This window comes from Nanorana parkeri, unplaced genomic scaffold (genome assembly GCF_000935625.1).
Source record: "Nanorana parkeri isolate BGI_ZX_2015 unplaced genomic scaffold, ASM93562v1 scaffold1863, whole genome shotgun sequence".
NCBI lineage: Eukaryota > Metazoa > Chordata > Amphibia > Anura > Dicroglossidae > Nanorana > Nanorana parkeri.
In genome coordinates, this window is record NW_017308131.1 from 189,729 (window position 1) to 201,596 (window position 11,868).

Sequence of the window (11,868 nt, forward strand, 5' to 3'; positions counted from 1 at the left end):
CACAGACCGAACCTTGCAGCCGACTTGCAGTGGGGAGGAGAGAAGCTGGAGATGCATCACATTTTCTGCCATTTTTTTGGTACTATCGGCATTTTGCGGCCGAAATTATGGTGCATCCCTAATATCTACATTTAGTATTAGAACTAATGATGTCACGGATCCTTAAGGTGGCCATATACTTTACAACCATCGCAAGACCTTAGTCTTGCGATGGTTGTAAAGTAATTAAAAAAACGTACGATCTGCCCATCTTGGACAGGCAGATCGTACTTGCGATCAAGGCAGCAGGGATTTGAGAGTAACTATGTGTGATGTGGCACTATAGGAAAGCTGAGAAATTCCTTCATGACTGCAGTAGTCACTGCAGTCATGAAGGAAAAAGCTAAATCTCAGCCTGAGTAGCAGCTGCAAGTTTTTCTTATTAGAGCCCATTCACACTGTTGCACTGCTCAGCACAGACATGTTAATGCCACTTGTTAACGTGCATTGCGTTAAAGCATCCCATTAAGTTCAATGGGTTGCCTAACACACCCAAAAGCATGAAAAATGTGAATGCACTATTTTTTTTGTACACATCCATTGCCAAGGTGCATTGGGAATGGACCACATCATACCAAGATGCACAGTACCATGTGCATTGCCGGAGAGAGATGGTGTGCATCTAGTGCACCCTATATGCCATGTTCACTATTCTGCACAAGCTTATTACAGATCCCATGCTATATGTTCATTATTTCATAGTGGCCAATCCTGTATGCCATTCTATACATTCCTTATTCTGCATGGGCGCATTCTATATGCCATTTCTGTACATCACTATCACTACATTATCCTGTATGCAGGGCTCAAAATTTCAAGTCCTGAGCTACTAGCCAGGCCTCAAGAGTTACTAGCCACCAGTTGCCCCACCTAACCCTTACCCTGCCCCGGGCTTAACTCCGCCTCTAAATACACCCTCTTAAATAATCTTATGATAATTCTTATTTTATGATAGTTGCCGCTTGTAAACGGCAGATCAGGGATTCCTGCTGCAGGAAAACGCAAGTTCCTGACACAGGAATCTCTAATCACACCTGAAATATACTGTAGGTGTGAATGGGGCCTAATATACACATACACTAAAGGTGCCCATACAACTGCCGATTATCGTACGATAATCGGTAGGTGAATGGGCATCGTGCAACCGCTTCTACTGTAAGGTTGTGCGACTTTCGTCTTCCAAGCATGCTGGAATACCTGCCAAAAATCGTACGATTTTTGGCGGGTTGGTGGTGTGGTCGGAAGATGAATGCCGCACGGGCCGATGTGCGCAAGCGCACATTGCCTGCTCAGCACTGCAATCATCGCAAGCCCTCCCCTCAGTGGGGAGGGCTTGCAATGATCGCATGTACGATCTGCCTGTCCAAGATGTAAACTAAACGTGAGATTGTAGTCCATCACAGGAGCAAGCTTGGAGTGGTGGCTATGTTACAACACACACAGGGACCATGGGGAACAAAAGTAGCCCCCCTCCAGAAGGAAGGACAGTGTCAGCACCAATTCAGAGATGATTTGAGGTTCTACAGCCGAGTGATACACAAATTAGATACATTTTTGTTAGTAGTTAAGGTAATTGAATGCATTTTCAGGTTTAATGGCTGTGACACACTGCACGCGAAGCAGCGCGGGGCGGTAGCGCGCTGCCTTTGCGTGCAGCGCGTCATGATATTTTCCCTCCAGGACGTCAGCTTGCAAGAGCATGCATAGCTGAGCGCGCTGAGATGAAAAATGTCATCTTCAGCCAATCGGCTGGCATGTATAAACCCATGTGTCACAATGCAAAGTCCATCCAGTGTATGTGTGTATATACAGATGTGGACACATTTATTTGTACACTGACAGAGGGAAATGTTGCTGATTGTAGAGGTATATTCTAAAATAGCCTAGCTAGATTTGTTGATACAATAAACTCTCCATTATATGGCATTCAAGCAACCGGCATATGTCCTTGCTCTTTTTTTTTTTTTTTGCTGAAGGCTTGATGCACATTAAAAAAAAGTTGGTTGCTTGGTGCAAAAAAATGTTGCTACCCGTGTTTCCCCGAAAATAAGACACTGTCTAATATTTTTTTGGGCTCAAAAAACACACTAGGTCTTATTTTCGGGGTAGGTCTTATTTTTTAAGGTCTGCAGCAGATCTCACTAATCACCCCAGATAGCCAGGGATCGATCCTCCTCACATACATTCTTTCTTTCGACCGAAGCTCAGAACTGTCAGAGCTCCGGCCGAAGAAAGCCAGAGCTGACAGGAGCTGCTCTGCGGTCTGCTTCCGACACAGATGCAGACCGTGGAGCTGCTCCCGCAAATCAGCTAAGTGGTCTGCGACCGTGTGCCTGACATGTCAGCAGGCTGCGGGCCACATAGTACCGCCTCGCGGACCGGTACTTGGAGACCCAAATTTCAACTTGCCCTCACTTTATTTTTACTCGCCAAATGCGAGCAGGCGAGTGGAAATTTTGAGCCCTGTTGTATGTCATGCTGTGCATTTTCTGTTCTGCAATCCCTTCTTCTATATACCATGCTCTATGTTCCCTTTTCTGCACTGCCTGTTGAATTGTTCTTTTAAACTATGTACACTATTTTTTTTGTACACTTTTTTTTTCTCTAGCCCCGTGGCTGAACAAGACCTACCCTCCCGCACCAGCTTTTCAGTTCTTTGTCACCTGCTATGGTACTGTTGTTGTAGTGTTGTTGTACAATGGTGCAATTTTTTTGTTTGTTGGGGAGGCCCATTAAACGTTTTGCAATGTAACCCTGTGATTTCTAGTTATGCCCCTGATTCTCAGAATGACATCCTGTTGCTATAGAGTCTTACAGAGTCTACTGTATGCTATGCAGCCACATGTTATCCTGTTTGAGATATTACTGTGAAGATAATCTGTGTTGTATTACTCTGTAGTGTATGTTCTATGCCCTTCCCTATAGCCATTGGTGGTTGAATATAGGAGATGTAACAACACGTGCCCTTTAAGGAAGTATATGATTTGATACTGTTAATTACACAGATTCTATTAAATCACAGATATGTATGTGTTGTCTCCCAAAAGCTGTTCATTATGTTCTTAATAAGTATCCGAGAGCCTAATGGAGAAGCAATTGACTGGAGATTGTGAAACACGTTGAGATTTTTGGTCCTCGCTCTGAGCCTTTGTAATTATACAAACTGCACAAACTGTATGTATGCATATATAGCAAGGTAAATGCATTGTAAACAAAATGAACAAGTAGGCCAAGTTAAACAATCTCTGTTTTATGGTTTCTAATACCTGATGTATGGTTTTTAATGTAATTTGTTTTGATATTCTTGATTTTAATGAAGAATTAAATTTTTAGCAAATATAGTTGTATGCGTACCATTACAGTCCACCAGTGCTCCAACTAACCTATTGTTTTATTAGTTTTCTAAGTACTTTGCCATTTTGTACTTATTTTTCATTCTTGACTCTAACTTTTCACCCATTTAGTAAACTGCAAGTTACAAATACTCTCTGGCTGATCATTCCACTGATTACTTATTTTGTTTCAGCTTCATATATGTATTTACATTGATTGCCTAAAACAACTAAAGCAATTTTGTAGATTTCCATAAAATAAAGGTCTGTACACTGGCTTGTTTCTAGTGCAGGGGTCCACAGATAAAAGGTTATATGTCAGTGTTTTGAAATTCTTTTATTTAGTCAAGGTTTGCCAATAACCTTACTTGTCCTCAGGTTAGGAGGGTAACCGTGGGAGGTTTTGGCTCCGTCTGTGACTCCCATTACTATAAGAATCCGTTTCTCAGAATCATTGGTGGTGACCTGTGTCCTAACATGCAGCTGCTCCTAGTCTCCGTCTGCCTGGTCATCTGCAGCTCTGCACTTATTGCAGCCACAGATCCGTAAGTCAATTATTATGGCAATTCATCTTTTCTACTTTAAAGCAAAACTTTAGGGGTATATTTAAAACGAAGTGAATGTGACATTCAACAATCTTCCTGGTACATGTGATTGATTAAAGTCACACTAAACTCAGGAGTTAAATCTTATAAATGCATTTAAGTACATTAACTATTAACAGAAATGTATCTTTTTGTGTAGCACTCGGCTGTAGAACCCCAAATCATCTCTGAATTGGTGCTGACACTGTCCTTCCTTCTGGAGGGTGGCTACTTTTGTTCCCCATGGTCCCTGTGTGTGTTATAAAGTGTCACTATTCCAAACTCCCTCCTGTGATGGACTACAATCTCAATACAAATCAGTAAACTAAACGTGAGATTGTAGTCCATCACAGGAGCGAGCTTGGAGTGGTGGCTATGTTACAACACACACAGGGACCATGGGGAACAAAAGTAGCCACCCTCCAGAAGGAAGGACAGTGTCAGCACCAATTCAGAAATGATTTGAGGTTCTACAGCCGAGTGATACACAAATTAGATACATTTTTGTTAGTAGTTAAGGTAATTGAATGCATTTTCAGGTTTAATGGCTGTGACACACTGCACGCGAAGCAGGGCAGGGTGGAAGCACGCTGCCTTTGCGTGCAGCGCGTCGTGATATTTTCCCTCCGGGACGTCAGCTTGCAAGAGCATGCATAGCTGAGCGTGCTGAGATGAAAAATTTCCTCTTCAGCCAATCGGCTGGCATGTATAAACCCATGTGTCACAATGCAAAGTCCATCCAGTGTATGTGTGTATATACAGATGTGGACACATTTATTTGTACACTGACAGAGGGAAATGTTGCTGATTGTAGAGGTATATTCTAAAATAGCCTAGCTAGATTTGTTGATACAATAAACTCTCCATTATATGGCATTCAAGCAACCGGCATATGTCCTTGCTCTTTTTTTTTTTTTTTGCTGAAGGCTTGATGCACATTAAAAAAAAAGTTGGTTGCTTGGTGCAAAAAAATGTTGCTATCATCTAAATATATTTAGTTGCTAACAAAATTCTTTGTTTACATCTTGCTGCTAGCCATCGACTAGTATCTGAGGTTGGCAGCAGAGTGGAAACACTGGGAGAAAAAGCCTGTTCTCTCTTAGGTACATTCCTCTACTCAGTGGGCGGGAATAATAGCCAGCCTGCTATTGGCGATTGCAATTTGAAATTACCAAAAGCAGACTGGCTATTACACCCGCCCACTGAGCAGAGGAGCAGACCTGAGAGGGAACTTTCTCTCAGGCTTGCTCCTCTGCTCAGTGGGTGGGGTCTTAATAGTCAGTCTGCTATTGGCTATTTTCAAATTACAATCGCCAATTCTCTCAGAACCACTCCACTGCTCAGTGGGCGTGGCTGCAATTGCTATTGCAATTTGAAATAGTAAATAGCAATCTATTGCTTCCGATTTCTTTCATTAACCTGTTGGCTGCAGAAGCTAGCTGGCAGGTGAATGGGGCTGTGGGAGGGCGGGGTGCCGTGGGGGGTGTGGTTGTTTTAGAGTTACTATTACCTTTCAAGCAACCAGAAACTGCAGTTATCAGGCCTACCAATCCGGACCTACCAATCACTGTGGATGGCGGATAACGGGGAGTTTACTGTAGGCCTAGAAGATTATAAATAATTGGAACATAGTGTTATTGCAAATTGTTGTCTTTTACTGCTTGCCATCTGGAGCAATTTCCAAATTTTTGCACACACATAATAAAATCTGAATTTTTGGCTAGAAAACGGCTTAATGCCCCCAAACAATTATATATTTTCTGAAAGCAGAGGATTTGTAGAATAAAAAATGCTAGCTGCAAGTGTTTTATGTCACATGATATTTGCACAAATCTTTATAAAAGCAATATTTTTAGGATAAAATACACTAAAATGAATTTTATTGCACAGAAACAGAATTTAAAGGAGAACTATGGGGTGAGTGATTTTCACTCATAGTTCGAGCCGGCGTGTGACAATGAAACTGTCACACGGTCGCTCAATGGATTGGGAAGTGAGTGAACACATACCGTCGCTCACTCACTTCTCGATCATGTCCCTACAGAGAGCCGTGACCTATAAATCATAACGTTCTATACACTGTGTATAGTCATGAGGATGCTGAGGAATATACTAATGCAGCAGCAAAGGAAGAGAGGCTTCGTGGGCATTGTTGTGCCACATATTTTGGTGTGGGCGATCGCACTGTAGGCCGGGAGGCGTGGCTGTGGTGCCATTGACTTGAATGCACCAACACTCTCCCTTCTGTCCCAGACCGTAGGTCGGCTGTAATTATGCGATCCAGCAACTAACTGTGCTGCAAACACACTGGGTTAGGTGTGAACAAGCCCTCAATCAGAAGCTCTTAATGATCCCAGACAACAAAGAGTTTATGCATCTGAATAAGATGTGGAAATATAGTAGAATTTCCTGCAACATATTGCATCACTAACTTTGCCTTCTTCTGCTGTATAAACAAGAGAAATGTAGATATAAAGTAGTTCATCTAAATTCCGTGTGATGCTTAGGTTAATGAAGTACCTAATGCTTTTGTTTGTCTGTAAAACTGACATTCCAGAGATGGGCAAAGATAGAGTTAATTTTGCCTCTTGAGACATAGAGCATGACACCAACGTTTGACTTTATAGTATTTATGATTAAGGCAATGCCAAATTTCCAGTGACGGTATCTTGCTATTGCATCCTACGCTATGCAGTATAAAGCTAAAATATGTTTGAGTGGACTTAACTGAACTTACACTATAAAGAGACACTGTCCCTTTTGCCTATTTAGTCTCCCCTGTTCAGGGAGGTATACTCATCGAGCCTCTACCGTAGGTGACTCATCGAATATCATATTATTGGTGGACTGACCATGTAAAAAAATGTGCAATATGCAATAAATATGTTATTGACCTTTCTATGTTCCTACAGCCACTATGTGATCATTGTTCCCAAGAAGATGGAGGAGGGATCTCAGGAGAAAGTCTGCGTCACCCTCGAAGATCTAGATGGTGAGCTTCACTTAAAACTAGAGCTGCAGAAAGATGATCACGTCCAAAATATAGCTGAGCAAGATGTAAAAACAACGGACTTTAGCCACTGTTACTCTTTCCAGGTGAGTAGTAATATACTAATACAAACGGAATGGATATTTACTAAATAAACCCCAAGGCATATTGTTTAGCATGTATACCTACCCTGGAAGCACAATGAACCTCAGAACACCCAAATGAACTAACGACATTTCAGGAAGCTAGGAAACAAAAGGTGTGCCAAGTCCTGCAGTATATTTTCTTTAAAACAATCAGCCAAATCCTAAAGCTGGTTCTTGATGAACCGGCTGAAATTTGTTCCGTTGCTGGCCCTGTCTGTTAGCTTCCACATGATGCCATGACTGAAAAAAAAAAATCAAAGAATTTGGGTGGAAAAGTTGGGTGCCGAACAGTGCCCACATCCAATCAGATGCAGGCACTGTGCAGTTTTTTTGGCAGCCAGCAGGGCCAACTGTCAAAACACAATAGCTGCTGCAAGCTGATTCCTCAATCCACACTGTTTTGCAAAGATGGAAGATTGTGTTCGATTTTTTTTTTTTTCGTTTAGCTCTAAAGCTAAACAAAAAAATCTACTAATGTATATCCAGCTTTAGTAGAAAAGCCTGTGTCCTGCTAGCATGCTGCAGAATAGGACCACTGCTCCCGGGGGGGAAGCAATGATCTTTTTTCAGAGCTCTGACACCTTTCCTTCCCCCTCACCAAGTCTTAGCCGTTTCAATAAGCAGGAAACATTAGCTGTACTCATTGCAGAACTGTAGGGGACATGTCCAACCTCTGCAATAAGATTATGTTACCAGGTCACCTCAATCTTCTGCAATCAAACGGTCTTTATTCACCATGTCACACAAATAAGTGGAACGTTCCAGAACCAGTAAGGGCCCCTTCATCAGTCAAAACGATATGTCATGTTACGTTGCTTGATGAAAGAACCCCTGGTGGCTCGAAAATGTTGACTTTTTTTGTATGATGAGCTGGACAAACATCAATATAGACGATTTGATTGCAAAAGATTGAGGTGTGCTGGTTACAGAATTTTATTCTGATTGTTGTGACCCCCTCCACCAGTTGCCCTAACACCCTGTTCTTGAGGGTGAATATTGTTTTGGTGTGTGATGGCCATACCTCCATAGACCTCTGCAACAGGACCACTGCTTCCATAAAGAGAGCAAGGGTCCCACACTGCAGCTGCTGGCAGTTGATAGACCTCTGTGGCTGCTTAAGATAAACAAAACTGCTGCGATCAATTTATAACTAACTTCGTCATCACTTTCAGTGTCTGATGACGAATTTCCCAACGAATCGTTATCACTCAATTCTGCAAGTGATTCTAATTTACTATCGCTGTTTTCTACCTGGTCTAAAACCGCTTTTGACCTAAAACAGCGACGATTCTGCGACCGAGCTCAGTGATGTGCGAACTTGGTACTCTATTGACTGTGGTACGGATCAGGCAGCGCCCCCAGAATTCCCATTTACTGGACTCTTGTTTGGACAGATTTAGGTGAGTTATTCCTAAGATTTACTAAGAATTACAGGCCTACAATATAAAACAACAAATTGCCATGAAAAACAATGTACCGCTTTGGGATGCTAAAATCCTGAATAATCAGAACACCAGGGAGGTTAAACAGTGGCCTGGTGGTTTAATTCACAATGTCCCATGCTAAAAACAACAGCAAAATCTGTTTTGTTTTTTTTGGAATAGGTTCCTTCCGTGGAGCATGATGCCACAGACTGGTCATTCCATGTCTCTGGGCAAGGAGAGCACCTTAAATTTGACGCGACCAGGAAGGTTATTATACACAAGAAAGTTTATTCTTGTGTCATCCAAACAGACAAAACTACATACAAGCCCGGTGATATAGGTAAGACTAAGGTTCCACTTTAATAAAAATGATTTCTGTCCCATGTGGCCCTGTATTTGAATAGTAAATCTTATAATAGCAGCTCGGGCAGTTGTCATAGGCAGTCACTTTTTCTATGTGGCCAGGCCATGCTTCTTTCACTGTCATGCATGATGAGAAACTCTGAAGGATTTGATTCAAATTCATTATGTTTTTTAACTTTATACTGTATGTTTTTAAACTTTTTTTATTTCTATATAACATTTTTATTTTATAAATTAAAATTGAATGCAGAGTGCACCCATAAGACTAGCGGTCACATGTGCAGATTTACAGAGCTCATTAAATTTTTTTACTCTTCCACTCTTCCTCAATCAATCAAAAAAAAACTAAAATAAAAATGCCTTTACATACGCTTTAACTTAATCTCAAGTAACATGCTTTTTTATCAGAACAGTTCAGTAGCGAAAGGTAATCAAGAAAAGAAGTCTACAGCTCCATCTGTTGATTGGAAATCATAAATATGGGATGTTCATCTGCAATATGTCATATATATGCCATGCAATAAAAAAAGTAAATGCATATTTTAGTCCTAAACATATTAAAGTAAGAAAACATATAGCTAAAGAGTAGGGATGCACCTATACCAAGTACCATACTCATACATATATAAAGGGTTGCACCGATACCATTTTTTCAAGTACAAGTATTGATACTTGCCCAAGTACTGATACATTTTTGTTTATTGCCATGTGACAGTTTTTCTAAAACAATACAGACTAATGAGTTCAGCACAGTGGTGGAGCGCCAGAGCCAGGTCCCAGCTGCAACCCTGGTAGTTCTCATGAAAATGTGAAGTATTGGCACTGGTATCGGTGCATCGCTATCCCGTGCATTCACTTTAAGCCCATCACCTACTCCTAGTGCCATTTCCATCTGAGATATACGATGTGCAGGGGATGATAAGATATTGCCATTTTTTTTATTATCAGACAACACCAAAATTCAGTTACTATAATTACCTAATTATTTTTTATTTCAGTGAGGTTTCGACTGCTGTCAATTGACCATAATTACCAAATTTCAAACGAGAAGGTAAGTCTTCATTATACATAGACAGTAGTAGACACTGATAAAAGCATGTAGAAACAATCTATTTTTGCTAATCAATACATAGGTGGGGAAGGCAAAAAGTGTTGGCATTACGATATGCAATTGCCCTATATAGTTGTTGGTGTGAGTATTCAATATACCTTTTAGATTTACCAAGAAGTCGTCAGCTTTGTAAATGTAAAGAACAAGATACCTATTGTGACCTCCCAAACTTTGTAACCTGAGAAAAAGGGATACTGTGGGGAGAAGAAGACATGTGGCAAGCTCTGCATGCCTTAGTGAAAGTGGGAGTGGATGAAGTGTGCTGAATATTGGCCAAGACAAGCTGGATTCCCCACAGTGCAAGCCTTACCGCACTTCTGTTGTGGCGAGTTGTGAACACGTTGGACAGTGCAATAAAATGATGCCTGAATCATTTTGATGCAGCTCAACACAGCGCTGCAAACAGATGTGAATTAAACCTATTCAAGCTAAGGCTGTTTGCATCGTCTTTGTGTTGTGTTTACGTTGGCCATTGCTGCCCAATGCAGCTTCATGACTGTGGGTCGAACCAGCCCTGAAACCTTTTGCCATCACATCCATTTTTGCAGATGTTAAAATGCACATTTTAGATATGAACATTACTTAACCCTTGTGGTATACCACTAATAATTTTACCCCGTTATCAAAAATGTTCCATTTACAACTACCCCTGCCTTCAGTCTTGTATCCAGATCATTACCCGTGCACAAATGTCCTTTCTTAATATTTGTATCCCCAACTTCCGTAAAAAGTTATTTTGAGGACTGGTATCAAATGTTCTAATAAAATCCAAACATGTCACATGAATAGCAACAACCAGATTAAAATATAGTGACTAAATTTCTACGGAATATGATGGAAGTGTCCAAATCAGTCAAAGTCATAGAAGTGATTCCTAAAATATTTTAGGTATTATAGGGGTTAGGTATTATAAAAGCTAATATTGCAGTGTAAAATATATATACATGTTTCATTTTATTATTATTATTTTTTCTTTTGCATTTTAGTATGAAAAAATCTTGGTACAGGTAAGTGCTTTTTAAAAAATGTTATGGAACTATTTGTATTTTACAGCTAATACTCTTTAGGTAGAGGAGTCAGTTGGGAGTGCAGCCCTATTCAATAAAAAAGTAGTGTCAAAAAAATACAGTGTCAAACAGATCATTGTCATTCGTCATATGGCAACACTTAGTAGCTTTCCAAATTAATTACTCTTTACCCCAACTTGTCCGACTATCTCCCACTCTGACTGCCTTTAGGCCAGGGGTCTCAAACTCAATGCACTCGGGGGCCACTCGACACATTTTTTTCTCTCATGGGGGCCGCTTGCCAAATTTCATACTTTAAAATAAAATGTAACTATATCCGGTTTGGTACTACAGACACTAATATATACTCACAATAAGGCCCATACATATCTATAGGTTTAGGTAGGATTAGGGATTCCTGCATCAGAAACCTGCATTTTCCTGCAGCAGAAATCGCTAATCTGGCGTTTAAAAGTGGCAGCTGTCACCCATTCAAGTTAATGATTAGGTGGCAGGAGTTGCATGTAAACGCCTGCATACCGCATGTAATGATATGTATTATTATTACATACGGTTAGAAAACACTCTCCCTGGATGCACAATCATTGTGTCCAGGTAGAGTGATTGATTCCTAACCGAATGTAATCATATCGCATACTATTACATTACATTAACTTGAATAGGTGACAGCTGCCACTTTTAAATGCCAGATTAGGGATTTCTGCTGCAGGAAAATGCAAGTTCTTGACGCAGGAATCCCTAATTGCACCTAAAGATAGAAGTGTGAATGGAGCCTAATACACTTCTACTCCCCCCCAACCCCCCCGTACATGTAAAAAATACTACCCCTGTACATATAAAAAAATTACACCC

At 40.8% G+C, this 11,868-nt stretch overlaps 1 protein-coding gene across 1 annotated transcript in view; it reads left to right on the forward strand.

Moving 5' to 3' along the window:
• Nucleotides 1–3,848: 3,848 nt before the first annotated feature.
• Nucleotides 3,849–11,868, forward strand: part of LOC108799967 (alpha-2-macroglobulin-like protein 1) — a gene marked incomplete at its 3' end in the record, with an annotated part of 73,330 nt that continues 65,310 nt past the window's right edge. Inside the window, exons 1-5 of the mRNA XM_018571917.1 lie at nucleotides 3,849–3,916; nucleotides 6,868–7,051; nucleotides 8,695–8,854; nucleotides 9,876–9,928; nucleotides 10,975–10,995. Coding sequence (XP_018427419.1) covers nucleotides 3,849–3,916; nucleotides 6,868–7,051; nucleotides 8,695–8,854; nucleotides 9,876–9,928; nucleotides 10,975–10,995 — 486 coding nt within the window. The remainder of the gene's footprint in view (nucleotides 3,917–6,867; nucleotides 7,052–8,694; nucleotides 8,855–9,875; nucleotides 9,929–10,974; nucleotides 10,996–11,868) is intronic.